General features: G+C 41.7%; 1 protein-coding gene across 1 annotated transcript; it reads right to left on the bottom strand.

Moving 5' to 3' along the window:
• Positions 1–6072: 6072 nt before the first annotated feature.
• On the bottom strand, positions 6073–19740 carry peli2 (pellino E3 ubiquitin protein ligase family member 2). The gene is made up of 6 exons (XM_080871457.1): positions 19420–19740; positions 13529–13658; positions 11256–11357; positions 9844–10041; positions 9417–9605; positions 6073–9019 (listed from the first exon to the last, which is right to left on the bottom strand). The coding sequence occupies exons 1-6, from the start codon at positions 19494–19496 to the stop codon at positions 8441–8443; spliced, it is 1275 nt and encodes a 424-aa protein (XP_080727583.1). The 5' UTR covers positions 19497–19740; the 3' UTR covers positions 6073–8440.
• Between the last annotated feature and the right edge of the window lie 433 nt (positions 19741–20173).

The following is a 20173-nucleotide window of genomic DNA, read 5'->3' as shown; positions in this document are numbered from 1 at the left end:
TGCCCTATTGAACTGATAATAATCCCAGCCCACCATAAATGACTCTGATCCTTCAGTAAATTGAGCCCTTGGTGAGGTGGAGTGGTGTCAGCACCTAACCAACTCTCAGATGGCTCTCTAATCCTCCCGTCCCTTTCACCACCACCCTCACCGTCTAATCAGACTTGAACACACACATAACACTCACACCCATCTGACACACACAAACCAAAGTACTCACCCTTCCTCATACTGGGGCTCAGCCATCTCTTCAGTGTGATGTCACTGCTAATCCAAGCTTGGTTATCCACTGGGGTGCAGTGCTGGCAAGAGGGATGTGGGGAGGAGATGGGATGAATTTGTGGTGGTGGATGGTGGGGGGTGAGGGGTAATCAGGCACGTCATAAAGACTTCTCTCTAAAACCATCACTTCCATTAGCCCCTACCACATAGAAAGCTAGTCTTGTACCCAAACTGTACACATATGCGCAAATGCTCATTGGAGCGCCAATATGGACACATTTCAGCTCTGATATTTGAGATAAAACACAACTGTAGGCACATTCGCAGCCATGTAGCTCATATTTGGGGCACAGAGAAATCATTAGAGAGCCAGCTGGATTAAGACCCCCCCCCACCCCCCGTTCTATCCCATGCATTCACAAAATAAACGCAGGGCCTTTATATTGACAGCTTGTCCAAAGAGAGGAATTACCCACATGGTTGAGGCCCTCGCTCCATATGGCGGCAGGCTATTAACAAACATTAGTTGACTGTAATAGCAGCAGTATTAAATTCATTATCTTTTTCAGATTGTATGTGAGGTGTGTGACTTTGTATGCGTGTGTTTGTGTTTGTGTGGAGTGCCCACACTGTGTGCCAGCGTGCATGATTAGAGAGTTCTAATGTTCCAGCTCTGGGGATTTGTAGCATAAGATAAGAAAGGGCATTAACGGTGAATTGTGACGGTCTAGTGGAGCAAAACTGTTGTTTAAAATGTGCGTATGCTTTCTTTGCCGAGTCCTTTTTACATGAAAAATTAGCATTTTGTCTCAGATTTTTGTTGCTGATTTTTTTTTAACTCAATGCAGAAAAAGAGCAGCCATGCATGAGAAAGTGGCTGACTGCAGTTCCATCTATTTGATTTTGTATTTTCCTCACTTAACCTACCACATATCTGTTTTAATCTTACCTTAAGCATCCTTGAAATGAGGTGTAATCCACTTAAGCCCGTTTGAATCTGCTTCACAGCCACATTACACCCATTCGTCGACTCATAAACATTCTCTCTGCTAAACAGCTGCACATTGGCGGTGTCCACGAGCCAAATTGTACATTGTGTTGACGCAGAAAGATTAAAACTCTGCAGTATTTGCACTTGCAAAAAGAGCAGCCATGTTTACTCAACCTTCTCTCGCTTACAATCAATGGGCAGCATGCAGACAGGGTGAGAAATAACTGGATAGGATGTACTTTTCATAACATTGGCTCTGTGGGCCACTGCAATGCATATGAAATAAAACAATCAAGATGCATTTGATGTGCGCACTCTCAGCTTTAATTGAGGGGGTGGAACAGTTTTATACACAGCCCTACCACCTCCTCCCCCTTTGGCAAAGTCTCAGATGCAATTGGACAAATTAACATAATCATAAATAAAATGCTAATTTTTAATACGTTGTCAAGAATCCTTGGCATGCTGCGCCGATTGGCTGAAGCCTGGAACCCACAGACATTAACCGGGGGAGTGGATCTCTTGTTGTTGTTTCTGGTTCTTTCTGACTTATTTGTCTTCATTCAGATGCATGCTGTTAATATATCAGCCCATGGATATTAGTGTACAGTGAGCACCATAAAAGTGTATAACATGTAATTACAGTACATAGTGCCAAACTACTTTTCACATCCCTGAAAAACAGTCTCACTTTTTTGTCCAATAAAAAAACAGATTAATGCATGTTTGGTCACATCGCTCTGGGAATATCATTTGGAATCGTAACAAGGTAATTTTATGTTTTTGTTCATGTTTTGTGTGTTTTTAACAAAATTTGGTTAATAAAGTTAGATCATTCTTCTCTGTGTACGTTCACTGTGTCCTTTCATTTAAAGCTGCCTCTCTTTTGCTCCACACAGCCTGGCCCAAATACTAGTCAAAAGACAAAGCTGCGAGAAACAACAAGCATTAACGCTGTGCTCTTTTGCAAGTGGAAAAAATACAACCATTCCCTGTAAAATGTACATGTAGCGAGGCCTTGAACCACAGAATAGGTCTTCAGAGAGATTAATTCTCCTCTGTGATCCAGTTCTCATTACAACAAGCAGGGGACTCAAACACACATAATAACAGGGCTGACTGCTGTTCCTTTGTAACATGTGGCTACTTAAATGATCCTAAATAAGATAGATGACAAGGATAAAGCAAATCATAATCGGCATTTTGCACAATGGAACATAATAGTCTGCGGAGAACAAGGGACAACATACAGAGCTCCTGTTTTCATCGCCTGGAGCTGCACACCTAGTCGAGAGCAATTAAAATGAGAGGATTCAATTTTGTCAAACACCAGGAACCTGAGATAAATCTTGTATCTCATTTTCCAGCGTGAGGACACTCCCTCGTGTCGGTGCTATCATGTTTGTTGTGGTATTTTTAAGAAACAGCTGGCTGCCGACAGACTTGGTAAAACAACCCCACCCCTGCCACCCTCCCACCCTTTCCCCAAATCATGCTAATCCCAATCATTTCAGTGTGAGACGCAGGGGTGAGGAGACGTTAGAGTCGGGTGAGGCTGTGAATAAAAGATGGTTTTAGACTGAAAATTTAGACAGAGCAGAAGGGGGAGGAGGGAGAGAGCAAGGCGGCACGTCACTGCATGGTTTCCATGTGGGAGCAATCCACTTACTTGAACTGATAAAGATTTAATTAACACAAGACTCTGCAATTACTCCATAATTAAAGTAATTTGTCCTCTTGTTTGGATGAGTAGGCAAGACGCCGCATGTGCCCGTGTAAGAGCAGACAAGAGAGGAAAAAAAAGGGGGGCGTGAGATGCTCAGAGAGGCAAAGTATGCCCCCACTTTAGTATTTGAATTTAATGCTTGATTTTCCAAACCTATTTTTCCCCACATATGTTCTAATGAAATATTTGTATCGGCTTCTCTTTAGCCCTGTGTTTATTTGCCTTTTATTTGACAACTCATTTGTTATTCATTGAGAAAGTAATAAGCTGAGTAGGCTGAGTACAAAGTATCATCAAGAGCCACATGAAATAGTAAATAGGCCTGATATAATCATAATCCTCTTCAAACTGCACTGCATACAGCTTTGAATTGTGTAGTGCTACAGAGCTGGCTGCAAGCTAAAGGAGACAAATGCACGCACACACATACAAAAAGTGGGATGGTTTTGTTTGACAACTCAAATTGCATGACTCAGAAGTGAGAGGAGAGTCCTGTGTGAGGTGTTTGACCTTGGGCCTGGATAACAAAGGCTGGACCTGACTTAAAGTAAGACATGCAGGTGTTTGATTGAAGCAACAATTAGTGACTAATCACTCGAGACAGAAATAGCGAGGAATTAGCAGCAAAGTCCAATATGTGGCACTGTGCTGTGGCAGTCCAATTTGCAAGAAGATTTAAAAAAAAAAAAAAAAAAAAGACCTGCCAAGTTTACTATTAAAAAACCAGGGAGACAAATGTGTCTTGTGTTAGCTTCTGAGGGTTGTATGTGCTGTTACTTAATTTACACGAGGGGAAGAGCACTATCTCTTATTTACAGATGATGATCTGCATATAATTTGCCTCAGTTGCACGCTGGGTAATTGAGGTAAATATCACAGCATTCAACTTGCCAGCTGAGGTATCCCGCTGATAGCTTGGCGTACAGCCCGCAGCCACCTGTGGCATTTCACATGTTGGGTGAAATCACAGGGCAGACAGACAAAAAGAAAAAGAAAACATGTAAGGCAACTAAGGCACAACTCTGAATACAACCTTCAGATGTGTAACAGCTGGATGATTGACAACTGTTGTTGACTTTAATCCAATAACCTATATATTGCTGGCTGTTGTTAGAGGGGGAAAAAATCTCATCTAAATATCTGAGGAAGTGGCACGATCACTGCTTAAAAGTTTCAGTGTTTTTTGGGTTTTTTTTCCAAGGCTGCATGCACTTACAACTGATTGCCCCCCCGCCCCACCAGCCACATTTTGAAGCCAGGCCTTGAAAACTGTTTGGATTTCATTACTATCACTATGTGCAGGGGCCTACCCAGAGGAGTGTGGAGATGTACAGCATATACTTTTTCACTGATCTCTGAGAAATAATTGCATTAACCCTATACCTATATAGTTTGCAGCTCACTTCTCTCAGCTATCAAATTAAAACTACTGGAATGCTTAAATACTTTATTTAGTAAGAGTGAATTTCTTTTTGCCATTGCCCACCCAAAAACTCTAAATGCTCTGTCTGGATACAGGTAATGGTTTCCTCTTATGCTGTTAATATTCTTAAAGACGCCACCAATATATCATTACAGCACTGGATAATAAAGTTTCTTCTAAAACATCCTAATTTTCCTGTTTGGAAAACTCACTTAACAGGAGCAAACTTGCAAGCTATCATTGTCAATACACCATCTTGTTTTAGGCAAATATGACAGCTTTGTGCTCTCTGATTGCTCAGTCAACCAAACAAAAGGAACTTTTTAGTACAATTATAATACAACGACTCCCACTGAACTGCAAAATGGTCCCATAAAAGTTAAAAAAAAAAAGGGGGGGTGGGGGGATGATAGGAGGATCATCGTTTGTGTAAATTCTCAGCATTAGTGCAGGACATGCACCTCATTTCTTACTCATGAAACTGAGAGAAGGGAAAAAGAAGTATCATCCTGCTTTATTTGCATAACCCAGCCCTGCTTAGGGGCAGGGGGACCCACCAAGTGATCTCAAAATTAGCATGCTGTCACCTTCAGTGTCTCTTCTGTCATTAAGAAAAACAGGCAAGTGTGCAGACATATGAACCTATTTCACATCTACTGCAGAAATGTTAATTAGGAAGCACGGCATCCCACAGCTCCGTTCCCCTCCCTGTGCCAGAATGACATGTTATGCATTTAAATCCTTTTCATGCGTCCTTATTATAGAGAGGATGAAGTCACATGCGAATGATGGAAAATATCATCATGGTACAATATTTTTGCATGTACACTAAAAAAAAAAAAAAAATATATCCTAAAAGCTAAATATTGCACACAACTATGCACTCCTTATACATCACGCCAGGATTTAGATGGGGATAAAAGACTATTATAATTAATTTGACTGCATAAGCAAAAACATATGGTATGTAATAGATTATATATTTAGTTTGAACTGATTAGACTGTTCTGATAGCCTAATTGGAGGATTTTAGTCCTCACTGGCATGCCAATTTAAATAATTCAATTTCTGATGTTTCATATGTATTTTTGATGCATTTATATTTAGTGTTTTTCATAACCAACATCAAACTTTTATTTATTTGCTGTGTTTTCAAGCTATTGGATCCCGCAGGCTCAGTAGCTTGAGAGGCATAATGCCAAAGGCGCTATTGTTGAGGAAACAGTGCCCTCCTGTGGTTTCATAGGGAAACTGCATACTTAAAAAAAACTACTGAAAACAAGGGGCTACACTCATGCAGTCATTCTCTAATAAATATTAAGATGAAGCTGATAAGATAGAACAAGAAATGTGAATAAAACAGACTTGAAGAAAATTCTCTGCCTTATCTGGAAAAAAAATACTGATAGAGCAATCACAATTCAGAGCCATTTTGGCAACCAAGATAGGAGAAATGCTCATACAGAGGAATGATGAAACACATATGTAACTGTGATTAAACATTGCTGCTATGTTGGTTGTGCGAACACAGCTGAGACATCTGGAGTGTTCAAAGGCAGCCACTAAATAAAAACCAACAAATCCCCATCAGCTGCACGCAGCCCTTTAAAAATCGGTGGATCACTTTAAAAGGAGTCCCTGAACATTACCCACAAGTATGAAATAGAAACTGTCAGTCAGAGTGAGAGAGAAATCCAACTTGGTGCAGAGTGTTTTTAAAAAATATTTTATTCTTTGCAAAGGAGACATTAGGAGCATCAGTGCGTTCTATGGCTTGTGTACAGAGTTCCTGCTAGAGACACAAAAATAATAATAATAATCATAGAACAAGCCCTTGGGTGAACTGTGGGCCCCACCCATGTTTACCGAGGAGGAATGTTTGAGGCAGCTACTCTTGCAGCTGTTACAGAACACAGTCTTAAGCAATGGACACAGTGTTTGAGCCGAACGCACGTGAGGTTAGAAGGGAATGCTACCGTACAGTATGTGGCCTAGTGCTTGACCCAGCATGGCAGTTAAATAACATCAGCAGAAATCAAGCGAGTCTGAAATGCTCTGTGGTTAGAGGAAAAGTGTAATGCTGCTGACATTCTTAACAATGCCAAATATGTTTCTCTTCAGAGGGAAGCGGAAAGAAAAAACAAAATAAATTAAAAATACCATGTCCAGGACAAAGGCAGATTTCCTCCGCCTCAGATATACCTCTGAATTTTTTAATTATCATAATAAAGTCTGGGAAAACCTAATGCTATATAATAGAACATCGCCCTTAACATCTCATTGTTTTAATGCTCACTATTGTATTTCATAATCTAATGTTGGAAACGACACTCGTTTGGGCACAGTCTGGAAAGCTAACATCACGGACAGATTTGTCCCAGATTCTTCAGTTTTCAATTCATCTGCTACTTTTGTTTTGGACAACTTGACTCATCCACACACAATAGAACTTACCAAATTTGGCACAGAGTGTGATACTATCATTGTTCCCCATGAAGCGACTGAACAGCCTTGACTGTAATCCAGAGCTGTCAACATTCCACCACAGCAGCAGCAGCAGCAGCAGTTTGGGGGTAGCATTGTTTACAGAAACACTTTGGATTGGAGGAAAAAGTGGCCGTCGCATCTTGCATGCGGAGAGAAAACAGCTCCTCCTTATATTTGGTATAATCTCTGGATGCTGCTGAGACTGTGCCCAGGTTCGACAGCGTACAAATCATTGGATCAAACCCAGCGTGGGGATAAAGCTAACAACAGTGCAGATTGAATACAGTGTGTCTGTGTGTGTTTGTGTGGGGCAGTGACAGCTAGCAAGCAAGCAGGTACGCTTGATTCATATGGTTGTACGGCTCCGGCGATTTATTTAACTGAAAGCAGGCTTCGATCACACCTTGAAAGCAAGTTGTATAATCAAAGCACCACCAGCGAGAAGGGTCAATGCATTTCAGTACATTCATTGTCAAGCCCCTGCGACCTTGTGTTAAATCCTGTGTTCTCTCTGGTAGCGTTTTGGGGATCGGGGTGAAGCGATGCAGGGTGATTTTAACGGCCCGAGGGCACCCACGCAGTCCAATCCACATGCACACAATCACACAAACATGCACGCACACATACGCTCAAGCATTCTCACATACATTATATATGCTGGAGAAAAATATATTAACATTTGCATTAAAAAACAGTACAAGGGCCTCAGTGTAATAAAATACCTCTGGTGTTAGAATCTGTGTGGGTCGTTATTTTTCTTACACCTTCTGCAAAACCATCTCTCTCTTTACCTTCAACAAAATATCTTTTTGTCAACTATGAAAAATATTCCCATAGTTTGATGGGATTTGAGGCACTGGATTATATCTCTGTACATAAAAAGTCTTCCCCCCAACTCTCCCTCAAAGTTTGTTCGGCAGTTAGAAACCGCCTCCGGAGAGCTACAAGATGTTGATGCCGTTACGGGTTAAGGACCAGGATATCAGTGTGGACCATTTAACAAGTTAACTATTAAAACTTCCATCTTCACCTGGCTTTTCTCTCAGCCAACAGTCCAGCTGTCTGGCTCTGTAAAATCTTGGTTTCAGGCCCACCAGGAACTGAATTATATACCCTCCCCCACCCCAGCCCACATATTTCCCAGAAGACTCAACTACACCTGCTTGCTATAATTTGGTTCAGTCTGATTCATGAGTAAATTCAACTCATTCCTTCTACAACCTTAGTGTTACAGCCCTCTGATGGAAAACCAGCAGGCATTGTAGTTTACAGCCCAGCACTGGAACTTTGTTTAAAGAGGTTTGTTGGCAGGACAGCTAAAACAGTATTTAATTCTGGAGGAGCCGTGCGTCTGTGGTCCAGTGTGCTTCACATCTCTGTATCCTGCAGTGGCCATCCAAACAGCCACAAAAGGCCCCGAACAATCTGTAATGGCTCTCTATTGTCAATCCACAGTACATGACCAGAACCTGAAAAAGGCTCGCTTCGTTCCAGAGCTGGCTTACATAAATGAAAGAAAGCACAAAATAATCTTTCACTGCATGTCAGCATTCCTGTTTAATCTCCTCTGCCAGAGCAAGACCCCTTAAACTCAGTCCACCGGACCCTGGAAGATTAGCTTGGAATAGCCCTGAGTTGGGCCAAGTTGGGTGGCGCAAAAGGGGCAGGCTGCGTGGAAGGCGTGAGTGCCGTGGGGCAGAGGGATCTCTGACCAGTACTTGACCGACTTCTCTGAACACACATGTCCGCATGGCACGAAAGCGTATGTGGGTGCACCTGTGTCCACGTAGAAGGCCGGCTCGCAGCCCAGCCACAGTGGCACGTAGGGCCCCACCACCCGGCACATGGGACACTCTCGCTCAGTGTTGGCCTCCTGCTCCGAACGGTGGCCCCAGTTGTGGTAACCGTGCACGTGACCGCACGCCAAGTACACCCAAGGCTGCTTGTCTTCCAGAGATGAAAGGGCACGACTCCGGTGCATGCTGGGGAAGGCGAGGGTATTGAGACCCACAGGGCACTGGGGGCGCGCTGCATTGATCTCCTGCCTGAGTGCCTCCAGGTGCTTTTGCGTGGGAGTGTGGAAGAGGCCTTCAGCAGTGCGCCACAGCAACGTTGCTCCACACAGATCCACCAGGGAGCCGTCCTGTAGAATATTGCTCTCATTCTCCACCTGCGGAGGATAGTGAAGTGCGCACACATTTACCTTCTACATGGGAAAAAAATCCACTGCCTATGACATGCTGATATTTCTTATTACTACATTGTACTACAGACTGACAACCTTTAGCTCCTGTTACTGCTGAGTTTCAGACATAAGTCCCACCCAAATGCCATTTAAACCTTTTGTGTACAATAGGCGACTCAGCAAACATGGATTATTTCAGACTTTGGATCAAGATAATTACTTATTCTGATTTGGGACTCATTCAAAGCTACTCTAAAAGTGGCTGTGGAAGAATTAAAATAATAAACATAACAGGACCACTTTAATATTCTAAAGTATTTCTCTAACATCACAGTGTCACTGCATACATACACTGATACATTTTAACTTTTCAACTACTCACCAGTTTGCCTGGGGTCTGTGCTGAGCGGGTCTCTCTCAACGTGTAAACATCACCACAAACAGAGATCTCTCTCCACACGCCGGGCTTGGACTCCTCAGTGAATCCCCCCTTAGGGTGCATTACCAGCACACCATTGGTTGTTAAGCCGTCCATGTGACCATCAGGGTTTTTCCATTTTGCAGCTTTTTCCTACAGGCAAGACAGAAAATGGATGATGACACAAACTGACATGATGTGTGGCATTTCACTTTTTACGTAACAGTGCATATGAAACAGTGGTTTTCTTTATCTGGTTACAAGCTTCAAGGATTAGAAGCACTAAAAAAAAAAAAAAAAAAAAAAGGCAGCCATGTAACCTTACAGGCTAAAAAAAGTAGCATAGATAGAGATGGTGCATAATCACAATGGTACACCGAGTTGTAATTACCCCAAGGAAGATGTTTTTGGACGTATCAAATCCGGCTGCATAGATGCGAGCGGTGTAGGGCGGGGTGCGTTCGCAGACAATTCGGCAGGCAAAACGAGAGATGGTACTCTGCGTGATAAGAGTCTCTTCACCCTCCTGACCCCCTGCTATTGTATCAGTCACCACAAAGTCTATGGGACTCTCAGTAGAACGCCCAATCTGCAAAAACAACACAAAAATAATAATTAATATTATGCTGTACTGCACAACAGTTTCGAAAGAATCTCAAAACAGTGCAATCAATGAAGAAAGGTTCTTTTTAATTCATACCAGACACAGCAACTGTTCTGCATCCTGCTAGCTTATGTACGTGCACAAGCAAACACACACAGAGTATCCATATATATTTTAATGGGCATAATTTTCAGCACTTGGAAACAGTTCAAGCTGAATAAACAGAGGCAAAAATAGGCTTTCCTCCTTTCATTTCCTCTTTTTCCCCTTACACTGTCCTGAAGTCCAACATTTTGAGTGGCTTCCTCTTCTCTCTGGTGCGTTCAGTATTGTTTAGTCACATGGGGAAGATAGGGTGCTGAATATGAAGCATGTGTCTGTAACATTAACATCCCTTGGCTCATCACTGCCTTGCTGTACGTTCAGATTAATACTGGAGCAGTGTAAACCGGGCACAGATGATTTTTATTTATATGATTGGACGTGTTTTTGAACATTTATACTTTTTGTGTGTCTTAACTTGCTTTTCTGCTATTACAACACTTAATTTTCTTACTTTACTTATTTTACTCTGTGAAAAGCATTTTATACATAAATGTTTAACTTTGCAGTCTAATCAGGTGGTTGTGTATAACCAAAGTGGCTAAAAGAGCCCAAAGACACCTTGTCAATCAGTCAAATTAAAGCTTACATCCATATTTTCATTTATCCCATTCATAAAGAGCCATTTGAAATGACAATCTAAAGATATAGCAATTACTGTTCTGACAGCCTTTGAAGCCCCTGTAGGCAATATAACAGAACACAAACAATAAAAGGGCAATAAAATCTTTGCAACAACTGTCAGTCCTTAAAAAAACAAAACAGGTTAAGTAGCATCAAATTCAAACAACATGTCTTAGCCACAGAACTAGCAGCTCTCCTGCTGTTAAAAATACAGCCACATCCTGCCATGGGAATGGGGAACAGGCTCTGACCATTTTTGGCTGTCAGAGAGGAAATACTCCTCCTGGCTTTACTAGATCGAAACTGGTAATGTTAGGTATAGAAGTACATTAAAAAAAAAGCAGAACAAAAGCCTTTTTGTTCTATGTTTTCTGACTATAAAGAAGTACTGTAATCGCTGAGAAACTAATGTACGGGGTGTGAATGTATCTGAATGCAGTTGTGTGCCAAAGTAAAAGTGAACGGACTTTTACCTGAAACATATCTGTGTCTTTATCATGGCTGTACTCTACCACTACGGTGTGGTTCCTCGATAGCGTGTAGGAGATACTGTGCTGACCTTTACAGCTCACAGCCTGAAATGTGAAAACAAACAAACAAAAAACCCAACTTGTTCATAACAAAGTACACAGTGCAACAGTATAATAAATCATCATCCAATCTGTGGCTTTATCACCGGATCTGAGAGTGCCAAACAGCACAGCAGAACTACAGTAAAACCTTCCTTGCACAATCCTTTCCTCGTTGGTGAGGTTAAATTAAAGACCAGAGCAAAAGTCAAACCCACTATTAAAACACATGGCACTTAAGTGATGATTCACTTCCTTAGAATCAACAACTACGAGGTGCTCCTGGAAGAAAACATGTTATTGTCCTTATTTTTGTTTTGTTATTGACAACTTGGAACATTTCTATGGATTATTAGCGTGCATGTGCGGTTTTTTACAGCTCACAATTAAGCCAAAGCTCTACAGGCTTATTGTGTAATTTTGTCATGATGTTACCAAAATCCTAAAACCTATTACAAGAATTTTTTGGGAAGCGGAACAAAAAAAAAAAAAAAGACTGTGTAAAGTCACACTCGCAAAACAGTGACCATAAACTCCCTGCTGGCCTCGGTTAACACAAGCTCGCCAGGCAACTGAACTGCTTCATGTCAGTGTAGCGAGGAAGGCTTGGTTAAAGCCCGGCCCCAGCTTCCATCAACACTGTACCACATGCCATCTCTGCTCTAATCTGCAAAATTCCATTTCCTAAACATCCCCCTCCTCTTCGTCACGTGCAGGAGGGAAAGCGGGAGAGGGAAAGTGGGTCATCAGAGCTGCCACGGTCTGCTGTAACATCAGATGCACACGGGGACAAATGTCATCATCGCATGCAGTCTTGTCTTGACTGCGCTGCTACAAACAAATGGTGCTCCACCTGTTAAAGAACTAAAAAAGGAGCAGTGCACACACAAATATGTATTTTTTATAAACGCTACGCCCCCAAAATATCCTCCCCCAACCTTCCCGAGTGGTAGGAGTTGGAATCATAATGTTTTGAATACGAGGCTGGCAGTGGCATCATGGGAGCTCCTCATTATCTGCCATGAACACTAGAGTGTGCACCGACACGTGAGCTCTCCCTCTCAGCCGCAGAGACTCCTCAGCTCATTCGTATGCTGCACTGGAAGGGAGCAAGAATGGGTTACAGGGGGTGGGCTTCATTTTAGTGATTCACCTCTTTAATACCCCCTTCTCCTTAAAATAAGCTGACCACCCAGCTCGTCTCTTACAGAATGGCCCTTTTTTGACCGTTTATACACCTGGATGAGCCAGGTCAGCATAAAGCAACAACCCCTGAGCTCATCCTTCAAGTCCCATAACACGGTGCCAGGGTCGAAGTGGTCAGTGAAACAGCCAGTAACTAATGTAATGCACAGTAAAAACAGCCACATCTAATGCAGATAGCAAACTATCTGAGACGTAATTTATGATGTGGAGCAGCAGAACACTTCAGCCATATTTCACAGCACACTGCAGCTCAAACTCAAACAAAATAAAGCGCAATCTCTGCCATGAAAAGGCCTCTGTCACTGAATCGTCCCAGAGCAGATTTCTGGATTCCGCAACCTGACAGTAACCTGAACCAGACAGCCTTTTAGCTAAAAATGTCAAACACTGGTCTCCAAGTGGTGCAGAGGTAAGTGGGTCTTGTCTGATGTTTAGCAGTTTCGCCTAGGAACCGAAGGTAGGAATGCAGGAAGGCAAACACGTTTTACTGGATGTGGCACTTCCCTGCAGGCAGTCTGCCGTGAAGAGAAACTCTGAAGCCCAGCTAGGAACTAGTCATTGTAGTGGAAATGTCAACATTAAGGTCTGCCAACAATAATGTAAAGTGCTTTTCACAGCACAATTTACTAGCTACCACAATCACTAAAAGGCCATTCAGCTGCTGTGGGAAAAAAAAAAAAAAAAAAAACCCCAAAAAAACAAAGGGGGTTCATTTATAGAAATTATGCTTTCAACTTCATATACAGCCAAATCTTCTTATGTATATATGCAAAACCAAAACCAAAAAAAAAACAAAAAAAAAAAACAAACCCCCCAAACTATTACCTAAAAAAAAGAAAAGAAATATCACCTCCTTCTTCTGTTACGTTTTTGCACACTTTCATACATTTTGTCTGAAGAAGAAAGGCAGACAGATGTTCAATCCCACTGAGAGCCTGTTCATTAAATCACTTTAAATCATCCTTCTGTACCTTGGTGGCCTGGGGTGTGTTGAGGACGTGCACAGTGCTTGGTGATACACCATTGGGTTTGATTCTCTTGTATAGAGCAAATCTGCTTTTCCGTCTACCGCGATCTCCGTTGGGCAGGGAGCCATTGTACCTGTCAGAGACGGGACAGGGTGGAGAGAAGGACAGCAAATTGACAGTTATTTATTTATTTCATCTGTGTGAAAATGCTAACAGCTTCCATAGCTGCAAAAAGATGTGTCTAATGAGATTTACAGGCAAAAGTCTTGTAATCATATAAGAAGTAAACACAGAGAATTAGAAACAGTCGTGTGTTCTGAAAAGGAGATTTGCCACGCATTACATCACTGACAATCTAATACACCCTATTAGTAATCTAAGCGTTACCTTGGATAACGGCTCTTATTACATAATGCACTCTGGTGCTGGTGATTTCAGTGTGTGTGCACTGTGTAAACTGCAGCTGTTCTTTTGCTCTGTGTCCCAGGCAGGAGCACGTTTTAAGATGCATGTCAGGTTTGCTATCATTTTGGGAATGCACGGTCTGGGTGGATGACTCAGACACATTCTTTCAAAGATGAATTTTATACACGGATACAGCTTACAAAGCTATCTGTTCAGTTTCCAAAATCACTTAATAACAGACTCCAGTTTTGCCCTTTAGTGTGCTGAGAGGCACCTAGCCTAAGCTGCTCTTTGTGAATGAAGAAGCCCCTTCCGGTACAACTGGTCTTCTTTCTATCCACCAGCTGGTTCCTACAGCTGGGACACCCCATGCTCGACTATCATCCAACACACAGACCTTCTGTCACACACTCACATAAACCACAAATGTGCTGAACAGACACTTTGCACAAGATACACATTTATATTATATGCCTCAAGTTTGCACACCAATGTATCGGAGGGGAACAGAGTCTACGAGCCAAATGTAATCTGACATTTTTCCTTTCTGTTTCTGAACAATAGCAACAGAACCTCCTTCTGCTCCTTCCCACCTCCCTCCCAGGCTAGTCCACCTGTCCCATGTCTCCACACGGCTGGCCAGGCAAAGAAACACATGGTCCTAGTCAGCACAGTGCACAAAGCTGGCCTGTAGGACAAGCCACCCACAGAGAGCTAGAGAGGCCCTGGAAGATTCTATGGACTAAATGCAACAAATACAAAGACAGAAAGACAGGAGGAAAGTGTCAAATGACAGCAGACCTGCTTACCTTCTCTCCTAAAGTGTTCAGCTTTTACTTTTAGTGGTGATTACTGTCTGATCGTACTCCTTTCAAGGCCATTTCAGGGATTCTATTTCCATGTCATTAGACCAGTGCACACTTTAAATGCAGACCCTTACACAGTTGTGAAATCTTGGGCTCCAAAAGCCTGAGCTGGCCTTCTCATGCTGCTTTCAAAATAAAGTACAAGTGTACAAGACATAAGTTACATTAAATCTAAAGAAAAATAAAATAATGCCCACTTTCCCCCCATTTATATAGTAATTGTGTTGCTTTCATTTACAAGTAATCTGTAAGAGAAAACAAATAAAGCCCCTTTATTGATGCACACATTCCTAAGCTAATTTCACATGGTTTGTTCTCTGTACTCCACTTTTATTTGACCTGCTCTAAAAACACCCCACCTAAATAAAGACCAGCCAGCCCTACATAAAGATGTCTTTTCAGTTTAGGGGGGTCTACTGGCTGGCTACCTGCCCCTGTGTGTCTCATACAAAGCACACAATCAAATGCTATCCAGCTTAGTGTTTTTGCCATGATGAATTCTGACTGGAGAATATAACCCTAGCTCTGCAAGAAACGCAGCATATGCTTTCAATTATTCAGCATTATACCGAGGAACAATATTCTGTCATGCAGGAACTGCCACCGTCACATTAGCTAGGACAGGCTCTTTAAAGCTGCGTTCCAACTAATTGTGATCGCTTTCCCTTTTGACCCGTGCCAGACAGACAGCGGATTTACCTTCCAATACTTAGCAGCAGGGATTAGAAGACTCTGGCATATCACCTATCCTCCAGGGTTGCGGTAAGGAGCCAACAGCACCTCCTACTTCCTATGCTAACATGAAAGGCTAGTGTTCACAGAATGAGGAGAAGATATGCTGAATAGCTGTAACACTCATTAGAAATACAGAAAGTTAGGTTAGGCTTACAGGGTCACACAAGATGGTTTCTAGGTCACTAGGACTTCATCTAAATCAATCTAAGCTGTAAAAATACATAAATAATACATCATTAACAGACAACCAGATGGCATGATGAGCAAAGACAGTATGAGTCAACTAAATGAGCATCATCCATCCATTTTCTTATCCATTTATCCAACTTAGGGCAGCAGGGGTGCTGGAGCCTAGCCCAGGCGTCACGGGGTGAGAGGCTGGGCACATCTTGGCCAGGCTGCCAGTCAATCACAGGGCTGACCCAGAAAGACAGACTACCACATACTCTCCAATGCATATTTACAGCCAATTCACAATCAACAAAAATCCCAGTGGCTCTCAAACCTCTTCTGGCATACCCCACTTTACTTTATATACAAGTAAGCACAATAGCATTAGCCAAATCTTGTTTGGTAATAAACAAAAGTCTCTCTTTTGCCTAGTTGTTCATGCCCTGCAGTTTCTGAACCTCTGAATTACCTTAACATGAGTGTGTTTGGACTGTGGGAGGATCCTGCTGCAACTGGAAAAAAAGGAAAAAAAAAAAACCTACGCAGGCACAGGACGTACATGCAAACTGCACACAGAAACGCCTCAATCCACCAAGAGGTTTGAATACTTGTTGAGTGGTGATCATGCTAACCACTGCACCACTCTAGATTAAACCAGTTACACCTGAAATCTTTAAATGCTTCTATTGTAGTACTGACAAAAAACCCCAGAAAGAGATGTCTCTTCTCTTTATACCATTTAAATTACATAATATTAATAAAAAGGCACGATCTATGTCAGTCTGTACCAAAGATGCTCCCAAGTTGATTTGTACACTTTCCTTTAATGAGTGGTTCTCTAAGGCAAAATGTAGAAAGTTCAATCAATAGGCCTAGTCTCCCTGCCACAATGGACAGAGGAAGCTGAAGAGAGGCAAAGGCTGAGTCCTGATCAATCCATCCTTTCATTTGCAGGATACCCATGCAGCACCCCCTCCTCATCCTGCCTCCTTTCACTGACCAGCACCAAGCCAATCTGCGGCGGCAGAGATGGAGGGGCAGCCATGCAAGTAATAAGAGCCACCACGGTCATGGCAACAAACCGCTGAGGGAACTGCTGCTCAAACAAGCTTTGTTCCATGCTGTCAGCTATCTTGTCTACCATCAGTTTTATCAATGGGATGTGATGTCATGACAGTGATTATACACCCGTCACATCTGATTCACATATGTGTCTTTATGTCAGGAGAGGGAACAAAAGTACCAGCTTCAAACATGCCACATACCGAGCCTGGGGTAATAAGCACTCAGCACTTTTTATCCCTTACAATAAGCACTATGACTGCGAGTGTATGGGTGGAGGGCAGTGTACAAAAACACAGTGTAGTCTGCTCTCTGTGTAAGCCATCATTTCAGCACCTTATTTCAAATACTGTAAAGATGAAAGTCACACAGCCGCATGGACACCAGTAAATCTGAACTATAAAAATTTTATAACTTTTATAAGCGCCTCAGGACTGGCCATTGGCCAAAGTTCAGTCACTCATGTTTTCCATCATCTGTTGGCCAAGACAATACAGACAGGACGAGAAGGTGACTGTTTAGAAGGATAGCTTGTGGCAATTTGTCCTAAATGAATTCTAAACAACCAAACAAAAACACACAAAACAAAATGAAAAAACAAAACAAAAACAAAAAGAGGACAAAGCAGTTATGATATAATAAAGGTAAAAGTTACACTGGCTTTATTCGGTGACAACACAGATGTGAGTAACTGCTTATTTTGTTTGCCTTTTTACATTAACAGACTGTCTGTGTACTTTCTGATATTATCCAGTACAAGTGGCAACTGGATAGTTACAGAATGAATGCCAAATAATTCAAATACTTAACAGGAGTAGGTGTGCTCTTCTACAAAAGGCTTTTAAATGTAAAGAGTGATGTGAAAAACAAAGATTACTTCAACAAATAGCTTGAAAATGACCAGCGCATGCCAGCTATCAATACATCTGATGGGCAAAATAACAGACGGACAGAATATTACCATCTTTTTTGATAAATAATGCTTTAAGTCATAATTCCTTGGCAGTTTCTTTCCCATGTTTTATATTTACCTGAAATTATATCAGTAAATGTATGAGACTGACTTCTTTTTTTTTTTTCATTGGGTAAATTACTGATATTTTATTGACAACAATACAGTTAATGGTGAGGCTCTTATCAGTTTCTGTAGAGACTCCTGACCAGTTTACTATATAGAAAAAAAATGCACGTCTACACAGGTTCTTGACACCAAGGCAAAATTTCCACTGCTGCAGGTTTGACGTAATTGTTCTGCAATGTGAAACTGTCAGAAGAGCCTTGTAAATACCTTGAAATAAGTAAGCGATAAACTTAAAGGCAAATGAGTATGGAGGCTTGACAATAAGGAACTGATTACTGATCATCTACTGGTTGGGCAAGAAATGTAAAGATGCCAGTAAGGCTTTTAAGAAGCCACATAAGATGATTTAAAGCAGATGAATAATAAAAAACACATAAATAAATAACTAAAGAACTACAGCTCGGCTTGTTTTCAACACTCTGTGAAAATATGGTGGTTCTGTGCCTGCCCAACAAAAATTACTCCATACTGAGATATAAACAAATACAAAGATGGAAAAAAACAGCAGAAAGGTAGCTTGACTGAGCAGCCTTTGATGCTGTTCCCATAGGCAGCTTAGACTCTGCTAGTATAAAGCAATTTAAGAATATATCCTGTGAGATTAGATAAACTTGTCCACTGCTTTCCCTTGTTTCTCTGACTTGCACTGGAGCATTGTGGGTAATGGCAGATACTGTATAAGGTATGGAAATCAGTAACCGACTCCTTACTACTTACTATACAGTATAATTCAGCACATACTTTGGCTGATTTTCTCTATGAACAGAAAAAATGTTTTACTGTATAAATAACATTTGAATGTTCCCCACATCAGGTAGCATATCCCAATATCATTTTATCGAATTACATATATCATTACAGAGTACTTCATAAGGCTCTCGCTGTTATCCGACATTTAAGCTCCCCTTGTCTGTTAAATAAGGAATATAAGGTAACTTTTTGCAGGTCAAGGAGTGTGATTTTAAACTCGGAGAACAGCCGGCAGTACGTGCGTGCGTGACTGCAGAAGTTGTGTTAAAGGAAGCACCCTGGGGCTGGGGGAGGGGACCATCACTACTTCCGAATTCCTAAAACCCCATGAATCCAACTTTAAGGTAAGAAGGAGCGTCCGGTCAGAGTTGCTGAATAAATTTCACTGGGGTTCCCAAAGTTGTCCCAAATCTGTCCTATTTCACGGACACAGATATGTAGACACATGCAGGCAGTTTGTAGTTATCAGGGTTGACAGGGAATGGGATATTTAAAACGTCCACATTTGTAATTGCGCACGTGTCTGATTTGTGGGATAACGTGAGCTTGTAAATTTCTAAACAGAGCTTGACGTGCTCCCTGAAAATCATCACAGCGCCTCTTTGATGTTATATAATGTCGCCTGTGTTGGAAGTTGATCTTGAATTTAAAAAACAAAAATACACAACGCATCACTGCTAACTCCATGCTATTTTCAAAAACTTACAGTCATGTAGCTTAGGTAGCAGTGTGAGTGGCCGTTTGTGAAACTTAAAAACAAACACTCGTTTTCAGTTTCATGTCCACACTTACTCAGAAGCAAATACAACAACGATTCAACTTACCCCAGAACCACCAGCTCTCCGTATTTCACTAGGTCTATGGATGGGGCGCAGTGCTCCTCTTGGCTTAACGAAAACATGAGGCTCCTGGCTTCACTTCACGGTTAGCTTTACAGTAATAACGGTTCACAAATTACCTAAAATTCCTCCTTAAAAAGCGCGACGCAGACTCGCTTCAGATCGCGTACACGGCAGCATGTGTTTCAGTGTCCTCACGAATCAAGTTTGCTAAAAATAAACTGGTCTGAAACTTCTTCGGCGTGACATAGCAAAACGTAACTTACTTGGCGGTTGAATGCGCTCTAAAGCAGATACAAAAACAGCGAGGACCAGGGCCGGAACGTACCATTCACTTCTACTTTACTTTGTATAGGGGGGGCTCTCTACCTACGCCTTGGTTAAAATGGTATGCCTGGTCAAATTTTATTGTATCTATTCATTAAACACATAGATAATAGAACATGAGAATGCTTCATCTTTAATTAATTCTCGTGTAGACAAAGCAGTTGAATCTACATTGTAATAATCATTTTTGAAACCACCCGTCTTGGTTTATGGATCGCACCTTCTGTTATGTAAACAAAGAGTAAAATCTGGGAATTCTGACGTGATTGCAGTTTCCTATATTTGACGGAAATAAAGGTTTAAACGTTTTGTCATTGTATTTACATTTCTATTATTTACTGTTTCAGCAAAATGTGCCAAGGATCACATGATTTATGAGTGCAGTAGTTATGCCTACCGAGGACGGGATATC

This window comes from Rhamphochromis sp. 'chilingali' (assembly GCF_963969265.1).
Source record: "Rhamphochromis sp. 'chilingali' genome assembly, chromosome: 21".
In the NCBI taxonomy this organism is placed as follows: Eukaryota; Metazoa; Chordata; class Actinopteri; order Cichliformes; family Cichlidae; genus Rhamphochromis; species Rhamphochromis sp. 'chilingali'.
This window is presented reverse-complemented; position numbering and strand designations above follow the sequence as displayed.